Consider the following 9,525-nt stretch of genomic DNA (forward strand, 5'->3'; position numbering starts at 1 on the left):
ACATTTCCTGAGCTGTTATTATATGCAGTAACACTGTGGAGAAATAAAATGACTGGAAAAGTATAGTTCTTGTTCTTAGAAAAGCTTGATAGGGACAAGAGATGTAGATGGATAACATAAGGGGGTGAGTGTCTTAGAAAGTTTAGGTAGGAAAGGGCACCTGGGTGGCTCCGTTGGTTGAGTAGCTGACTCTTGATTTCGATTCACATCACGATCTCCCAGTTCAGTTCCTGGGATGAAGCCCCACTGCAGGCTCCACACTGACACCAGGGAGCCTGCTTGGGATTCTTTTTATCCCTCCCCTTCCCCTTCCCTCCCCCCCCACCCCCACTGCACATGTGAGCATGTGTGCTCAAATCTCTGGCAAAATAAACTTTAAAAAAAGAAAAGAAAATGTTTTGGAATGGGGAAATGCTGTACCTGGTCCAAATACGGAACTTACTAGACTCAAGAATCCATTGATTCACTGATGTCCCAGCACTGTGGTGGATGATAGGTCTGCTAGGTTTCCTAGCCTGAATGGAAAAACAGTTTTAAATTAAGTGCTGGCAGTTCCTTATCTTGAGTAAACACAAGTAGAGGGGCAAAGACAGAATTTATTTGCTTTTCCTACTTCTTTTCTAAACAGGCATACCTCTTACTAACGAAGCAACACAATGGACAACACAGCGAAAGCAAATAAAAAGGATATTCAAAATGAGCCACCCAAAGAAGTCCAATTGCCTACCAGTGAAGCACTTCTAGACTATCAGTAAGCTTAGATTATGAAATCCAAACATCCCCACATGTAAATGGAAATCATTGTTAAAATTCATATAACTCCAAATGGACAGTAATGCACTCAAAAGCTGTCAAGAGAGCCAGACTAGAGGTAGATTGGAAGCATAATTGAACTCTTGTGCTATGTGCAGACTTTTTTATTAAGTTTTGAAACTTTGACTATAATATATTCCAAGTAGTAGCTGTGAAACCGCATTCATTAATGTGGTTTTGGATCTCTCTCTCCCTCCATTGTATTATTGGTCACTCTCCCACATACTGTGTACACTTTGTATATAACAGCTGGCTGGCTTACCTCTTAAAATACAACAGAGAAGAGTTAGTGTCATCTCCAGTGGCTACAGATCAAATCCAAAAGATAGAATTATTTTTAATAACAATATTTCTTAATGTCTCACTCCCAGGAGCTGAAGATAAAACTAAAGGTAATACCTATTCTATATTTATGTTTTCATAGATAGTAAACTCCTGGAGAGATTTTGAACCTCAGCTTTTGACACAGGGTAGGTGTTTTAATGTGTAATTCTTAAGGAGTGAATGAATTCATTTCATTCTTTTACACACAAGAATGTACTTCATAACCCTCAACAAGGTAGGTTTAGAAGGAACATACCTCAACATAATAAAGGCCATATATGAAAGCCACACAGCTAACATCATAGTCAGTGGCAAAAAACTGAGAGCTTTTTCAGGAAGGTCAGGAACAAGGTCAGGAACAAGACAGGGATGTACGCTCTTCCCACTTTTATTCAACATAGTCCTAGCCACAGTAGTCAGCTAAGAAAAACAAATAAAAGGTATCCACAATGGTAATGAAGGAAGAAGTAAAACTCTATTTGCAGATGACTTGATACTATACATAGAAAACCCTAAAGACCCCACCAAAAAACTACTAGAACTGATTGATTTATTCAGTAAGGTCACAAGTTACAAAATAAGTATACAGAAGTTGATTGCATTTTTTATACACTAATAATGAAGTTGCAGAAGAAAAACTTAGCAAAAAAAATCCCATTACAACTGCACCAAAAGAATAAAATAGCTAGGAATAAACTGAAGGAGGTAAAAGACCCATACTCTGAAAACTATAAAACACTGATGAAAGAAATTAAAGATAACACTAACAAATGGAAAGATATTCCATGCTCATGGATCAGAAGAACAGATATTGTTAAAATGTCCATATACCTAAAGCAATCCACACATTTAATGCAATCCCTATCAAAATACCAACAGCATTTTTCACAGAACTAGAACAGATAATCCTTAAAGTTGCATGGAACCACAAACAACCCTGAATAGCCAAAGAAATCTTGAAAAGGAAGAACAAAACTGGAGGTATCACAATCCCAGATTTCAAGATATACTACAAAGCTGTAGTAATCAAAATAGTATGGTACTGGCACAAAAATAGATACATAGATCAACAGAGTATACGTGTGTGTGTGTGTGTATGTGTGTGTGTGTGTGTGTGTGTATATATATATATATACACACACACACAATATATACAATGGAATATTATTCAGCATTATTATTCAACATATACAATGGAATATTATTCAGCCATAAAAAAGAATAAAATCTTGCCATTTGCAACAACATGGATGGATCTACAGAGTACAATGCTAAGTGAAATGTTAAAGAAAGACAAATACCATATGATTTCACTTATATGTGGAATTTAAGAAACAAAACAAATGAACAAAAAGAAAAAAAAGAGAGAAACAAGCCAAAAACACGCTCTTAACTATAGAGAATAAATTGATGGTTACCAGAGGGGGTTGGTAGGGGTATGGGTGAAATAGGTGATGGGGATTAAGAGTACACTTAACATGATGAGCACTGAGTAATGTACAGAATTGTTGAATTGATATATTGTACATGTGAAACTAATATAACATTGTATGTTAACTATACTGGAATTAAAATTTTTAAAAAAGCATGTACTTCATTCATGCATTTACTGAACAAGTACTTGAATATTTACCAAGTCCAAGGCAAGTGCTAAAGGACAACAACAAAGAGACAACCTGGCTCCTGCCCTGATGAGACATGGGAGACAGACATTAGACAACTAATTCAAGCTTTTTTTACAAAATTGCATAGCTGCAATTAAGACACTATGAAAGACAAGTGTAGGGTCCTGTGTAACAGTTTAACTAAAGGTTTAAACTATGGTCAGAGGTGTCAGGAAAAACTTGTTGAGGAAGTGACGTTGGAGCTGATCTCTGGAAGAGGAATAGGTATTATGGAGAGATAAAGTAAAAGAGAGAAAAGCTTATGGAAAAAAATCCTCGAGTGAGGGAGAGGTTTCACATCCCAGGAACTGAGAGAAGGCAGAGTGAGGGAGAAAGGGTAAGACTGAACTGATGATGTATGCAAGGGTCAGATAAACCGAGTCCAGTGGAATATTTGGGAGTCAGTATGAGAAACTATTTATTGGAGAGGAACAAGACTGAAAGTGGGGAGCCTGGAATGCTGGTGACTAGCCTGTGACACTGGGCTTCAAGAGATTTGTTTTTAACAACATTCAGATAAAATCTACCTCCTTCTTGAGAAACTCCAAATCTATCTGTCTGTTCTTTTTAGAGAGCAGTTGACTGAAAGGGTCAGAACACTGAGAAACCCAAGAAGGGACTTGTAACAAAGTTCCCTTTTATTTTTTACTTGAGATAACATTAAGTTATAACCAGAAACTACCCACACTCATTTGTCAACATAACTGAAAACTTCCCTCATCTCATCTTCGGAGAGGTGGACAAAAAGGCTCTAGGAATACAACCTGCTCTCTAATTTGCTGCCATGGTTTACAATGATGACATCCAAATACAACCATTTCTCTTGTAGGTCAATCAGAGGCCAGTCTTTAACAGAGGTTTACAAAAACACAGACATTCTGGGCGCCTGGGTGGCGCAGTCGGTTAAGCGTCCGACTTCAGCCAGGTCACGATCTAGCGGTCCGTGAGTTCGAGCCCCGCGTCGGGCTCTGGGCTGATGGCTCGGAGCCTGGAGCCTGTTTCCGATTCTGTGTCTCCCTGTCTCTCTGCCCCTCCCCCGTTCATGCTCTGTCTCTCTCTGTCCCAAAAATAAATAAACGTTGAAAAAAAAATTAAAAAAAAAAAAGACAAACATTTAAAAATTCTCATGATCTAGCACAAGATATAAACTGAACATCTCATGCTTTTGTTCTCTGCTTTGTTAAGACTAAATAATCTCATGGACTGAAACAGTCGAGGCCTGACTGTACCATACTCTGTTAGTGACACTTGACTCATTCCAGGTGTTCCCAGGTGACAGAACTTTTGTCACATGACAAATTGGCCAAAACACCCACCTCACCATCTGAGAAAGGATTGTCCAAGGGTCCCCTGGAAGTATCTTCCTTCTCTCTTACACAATCTTATTTTAGAACAAAGAGCTGGGAGCACATAGTAGGTAATCAATGACTTCCGAACAACTGAACATTTTTTTAAATATATCCCAAGAAAATAAGGTCATGAACCTCTATGATTGTGAAGAGCTGAAACTGTCAATGCCAAATCTATAAAGTGACACCATTTCTAGGTAATGGTGGTTTTTATTTTTTCCTTTGTACTTGTTTTTCCCCCAGTTTTCTACAATGTGTGAATAGATCTAGAAATAGGTATAGATATTATTATAGGTTAAAAAATAGATAAAAGTATAAAATTTTTAAATCCAGATTTATCTATTTTCCTTCTGAGAATTTTCAATGAAATTGCATGGAGGGAGAAAGTTGACACATTAATAACACTTTAATAATACAGCGAGGTAAGGGGGAAGGTGACACCTTGTATTACTAACCATTTCATATCACTGTGCTTCAGAATAATATGTATCCTTTCCAAACGGCTTTAATATCTATTATCTCATTAGTTTATCATCCAACTTGCTTCAGCATTTAGTGTGACATGTGGACTACTATGGCATCTGAGAAAGTTATAAAAAGGAAAAAGTATATAGAGAAGAGTGAAGCTTGAACTCCCACAGTGGCTAAGAGTGTTGAGTTCTGAAGTTCAGTTTCATCTTCATGAGACCTAAGGAGGTTGAAGTAAATTCCAAGGAAAGACTCAGCTTAGACCTATGACTACCATGTGAGCCACAATTGAGCCAATGAAGCCACCCAAATCTTTTGGGCATCTCAGAATCTCCCCCAGGCCTGCCGGTGCCATTTAGATCTTTCTGAACAGCTCACTGCAGAAGCAACAAAAGACAGAGCCCTAGGTCATTTGCCCCTAACTGCTCTGAGCAGAGGGGTGGTTGGCTGAAGTGTAAGGTTGCCAGATATAGCAAATAAAATTACCAGATGCGCAATTAAATTTGAATTTAAAATGAATATGAAATAATTTTTTTTAATGTAAGTTTGTGCCATGCAGCAGCTGGGGTTGGGGCAGGATGTAGTCTCTGGACCCATCTTTGTATACTCAGTCATCAGCAGGGAAGGCTCTCAGCTGAAGCCATTAGTAAGTCTATTAACTAGACCATCCAAAGACTCTCTCAACCAATGGAGACTACATATTTGAGATTCATTTGCCTGCTTCACCCATACTGAGAGTTAGGTTGCCATATTTGTAATTGCAGAAATTGCCTAATGTGTGAACATTTGCATAGCCTTTTTTCAAATAATTCTCATAATATTTTTTATTTTTCTCCTTAAAATGGGAGGTAGAGAAGGCACTCCTTCAAAATTTTTGCATACCTAAGCTTTAGGTGAGAAGTAAAAAGATGGTTTATACCTACCTATAGACTTATTTATTATTATTGTGTGGAAACCACCCTTCCATTTAGCCTGTTATTTCCCCCATAACAATGGGTAAATAATATGATTGTGTGTTTACTTCTTTATTGTCTAATAAAATGTAAGCTCCTTGAGGGCAAGAATCACAGAGGTCTTGTTCAACACTATCTCCATAATGCCATAAACAATACTGGGCACAAAGCAGCAGCTCATTAAATCTTGTTATTTGTGAATGAATGAAAGGGAACAATGGTCAATTTAAATTGTATAATTTTTGAACTGAAAAACTATAGAGCTCATCCCCTTCAATTCTTTTACCTACAGAAGAGTAAGGCAAGGCCTAACTAAGTGAAGAGTCCTTGGGCAGTTAGTGGAGAAGCAGGCCTGAAATCCAAGTTTCATAGTATCCAAACAGAGTACTTTTGCCACTAAAATGGATTGCTTGTTTTGTTTTTATGTTGCATTTTCTCATTATTGGGAAAGAAGGAGCCTTATTTTTCTCTCTACCAAATATGCAATATCACAAATATAAATGGTATTTTGGAGGAAGGGCTGAGGATATAAGATTCACTTCAATGAAATTTACTAAGCACTTACTCTATGCTAGAAACATTCACATACAATTTCTTATTTTAATCCTTATAGGATTAGGGCTAGGTATTGTTGTGATCACTGATAGCTTGGAAATTGATGCTCAGAGAAGTGACTTGCCTGAGATCATGTAGGTAAGAAGGGACAGGGACAAGATTGAAAACAAGAGTTGCTCAATCTTTAAAAGCGTCTCTGTTCACTACACCACAGAGGTGCTATATATTTGTTTTGTTTTGTTTTGTTTTGTTTTGTTTTGTTTTAATTGAGGCAAGGTATTTACATGAAGTTGTTTCCATTGTGTTACTTTGGTCTCAGATTTAAAGTTACAAGATGTACTGGGTAGTAGAGATATACTTAGCACTTCAAATATTTATCACATAGCCCACATCAAAGTCTTCCTGCACCTTTCTGTCTCTCCTTTGTATCTGACAGATGCTCAACAAATACTTGTTGGGTATTAAAGAAATGTGTTTGTGTCAGGAAAGTTTTTATTATTTATAGAAGAGATGGCGTGCTAAGGAACTTGAACCAAAGATATGCCTAGTATATCTTTCTCTTTCAAGAAGATGTGCCTGCACTTATAAAGCCTTTGTTTTGTCATTTTTGTTTGAAATATTTAGATTTCTAGAAAGCACGTTTTCTGTATGCCCTTCTTTAGGTTCCCTTTAAGCTGAATTATTTATAGATAGTTAGAAAGTATAAAAATTATGAAGTACAAATGGGGATTGATTTAAGAAAAAGAAACTTGAAGTTATCTCTCCAATATATATTTTAGTGAGGAAAATATACTCAGAAACACACACACACACACACACACACACACACACACACACAAATCACTTAAAAAGTTTTCTGATCCCTAAATGGGTTTTTATAATGTATCTAATACTTTATTTCAATTCAAATAATTTAGTTTAAAATTTTAAATTTGCCCCATTAATTTTCCAAGATAAATAATTGTAAAACATCTTATCTTTGTTTATTATCAGCTGTCAAATAAAGGAAAATGCAGTAGAACGGTTTATGGCTCAAATAAAGAGACTTAGAGAAAAGAACCAAAAGTATCATGAAAGAGTGAGTATAACATTTAAAGCTTATATCTAGTTATTAAACATTTACACAAATGCTTTAAAAATTGTGAATTATGATGACATGTACTCTAGGAAAGTATCTTCTTTAGTGCTTGGAATTGATTAATTTAAAATCTAAGTTTTTTGTACATGTAAGGCAAAAGGGTACTGCTGTTCCTATTATATTAATTACAGTGTCAAAGGAAGTCAGCTGGAGCTGTGTTATTTAGACATGATGACATTGAGTCTTGTGTTAAAAATTTTAAGGCTCTGAAACCACATTTATCATTTAATTTCTTATTTAGCCAAATGATAAAACATTGGGTCTCTGTTTTTAATTTCTATATCTTTTTGCTCTTAGATTTTCAGAGTGTGCATATGTAAATATTATTTGAAAAGTATAATCTCAGTTGTTAAAATGACTGATGTTTAAGATGATATGTTGTATTTATAAAATCAGATTGAAATGAATATCAAAGTCATGCTGTATATGACTAAGTGATAATTAACACAATTTTTCCCTTAAGGGGAGAAGGAAACGCTGAGACTATTCTCTACTAAAACATTTGTATGGACTCTAAAGCTTCCACAGTTAACTGTTTTATTTGGCTTTTGTCTAAAATGACTATATCTACACGTTTTAGTGGAGTCTGGGGTCAGAGACCTGAGATTGCATCCTGACTGTACAACTTAAGGCTGGTAGCATTTTGGCCAAAACTGATGTGAACCCCAGTTTCCCTCCTATAACATGGGATTCCTGTCTTCCAAATAGGGCTAATTTGGTCATTCATTCAGCAATATTTTGGGGACTAGACATGGTGGTGATATAACTGTGACCCTGACATTGTCATGATTCTCAACGATCAGTTACTAAAGTCTGTTGATCAGAAACTCAGGTCTGTGGGTGAAAATGGAAAGGGGACATTTGGTCTAGGTGCTTGGATGCAGGTTCCACATGATGAGCTCCACAGCACATTAGATGAGTGAACTGCCGTCAAGGACCAATGCACACCACCCGGTGGTCAGCACTGGGACTTCCATTTGGTTGTGGAAATGACAACAGATCAGGACTGAGGGATCACTTTCCCATAGCCCCTCATTTGAAGCCAGAAACAAATTCTTATTTTCATGACTATGGGATAGGCCTATGTCTTCTTCTGGGGTCATGTGGACCCAGCAGTGACGAACATGGAAAGGGAGACTAGTTCCAGCTATGTATCTATTTCTTTCCATTTATGCTGCTACTGCCACAGTTGAGGCTGCCACCAACTCTTACCCATCCTTCTTCTATTCAGTACATTTTCCACAGTGCAACCCTTTGAATACCGTAAACCTTTCAATGCTTAAAACCCTACAGTGGCTTTCTATGGTACAGAAAATTAAATCCATGCTCCTTACTAAAGTCTTTGAGGCCCTACAAGATCTGACCTCTGCTCACCTCTCCAACCTTGTCTCCAGTTGTTCCACCCTTTGCTCACCACTGCTTCTTTTAAATCTTGGAAAACCCAGTCTTGCTCGTTATTGTACCTTTCTTCAGGCTGTTTCATCCTCCAGAATGCTCTTCTCTTGGCCAGCTCCTTTTTGTTCCCCCAAGCTCAGCTGGAATGCTCCATACAAATGTATCTCCATTATTAAATTGAAAGCTCTTTAGGGAGCAGCAATCAAATCTTACTTACCTTTGTTTCTCCGGAAGGGCCCAGCATGAGTCGGTGTTCGATAAATATTTGTTGAGTTGATTCACACTAACACCAGTGAAGGAAACATTTTTGAGGTCACAGATATTTACTTGCTAAATTAAATATGACTCATTAACAAGACCTACTTTTTCTCTTCCATTAGGTCAAACTCAGAAATCCTTCCTCCCCATCATGTCCTCCTTTGTGTGAATTTTGTTTGGACAGTCAGTTCATTGATTATCTTTCTTTCTCTCTGTATGCTCCACTCATGTCATTAGACATTTCATAGTTCACTGTGTCCACTTCCTTACCTCCATTTCATCCTTTCACTCGTGCTATTCCACCACACCTGCTAGGGCAGAAGTTATTAATGACCAATTAGTCGGGTCCAATGGCCTCTTTTTAGTCTTTAATTTATTTCTCGTGCCTTCATCATCAGCCCTGTCATCTTGAAACTCTCTCTTCCTTTGGCTGCCAGCACATCCTTTAATATTCCCCCATATTCTCCAACTATTTCTTGTTTTTCGTTCATTGCTCTTTTCCCGGAACCATCCCTTAATTAGGTATTTTCCAGGGTTCTGATCTCCACTCTTCTCTTTAAATCTAAAGGCCTTACTTAACACTATGGCTTCAAATGCCATCTGTCTGG

The 9,525-nt window shown here is 37.3% G+C and overlaps 1 protein-coding gene across 11 annotated transcripts in view; it reads left to right on the forward strand.

Annotated features, from left to right (window-relative positions):
• CCDC83 (coiled-coil domain containing 83) overlaps positions 1-9,525 on the forward strand; it is a 68,205-nt gene that overhangs the window by 26,452 nt on the left and 32,228 nt on the right. For 9 of the 11 annotated variants that reach the window (XM_040489532.1, XM_040489534.1, XM_040489537.1 and 6 more), the window contains 2 exons: positions 629-751; positions 7,120-7,204. In XM_040489532.1, the coding sequence (XP_040345466.1) occupies positions 657-751; positions 7,120-7,204 (180 nt within the window). In that variant the 5' untranslated portion in view covers positions 629-656. The remainder of the gene's footprint in view (positions 1-628; positions 752-7,119; positions 7,205-9,525) is intronic. The other 2 variants (XM_040489540.1, XM_040489541.1) reach the window with 1 other exon arrangement.

The sequence above is a fragment of the Herpailurus yagouaroundi genome, unplaced genomic scaffold (assembly GCF_014898765.1).
Source record: "Herpailurus yagouaroundi ecotype Mexico unplaced genomic scaffold, PumYag 180, whole genome shotgun sequence".
NCBI lineage: Eukaryota > Metazoa > Chordata > Mammalia > Carnivora > Felidae > Herpailurus > Herpailurus yagouaroundi.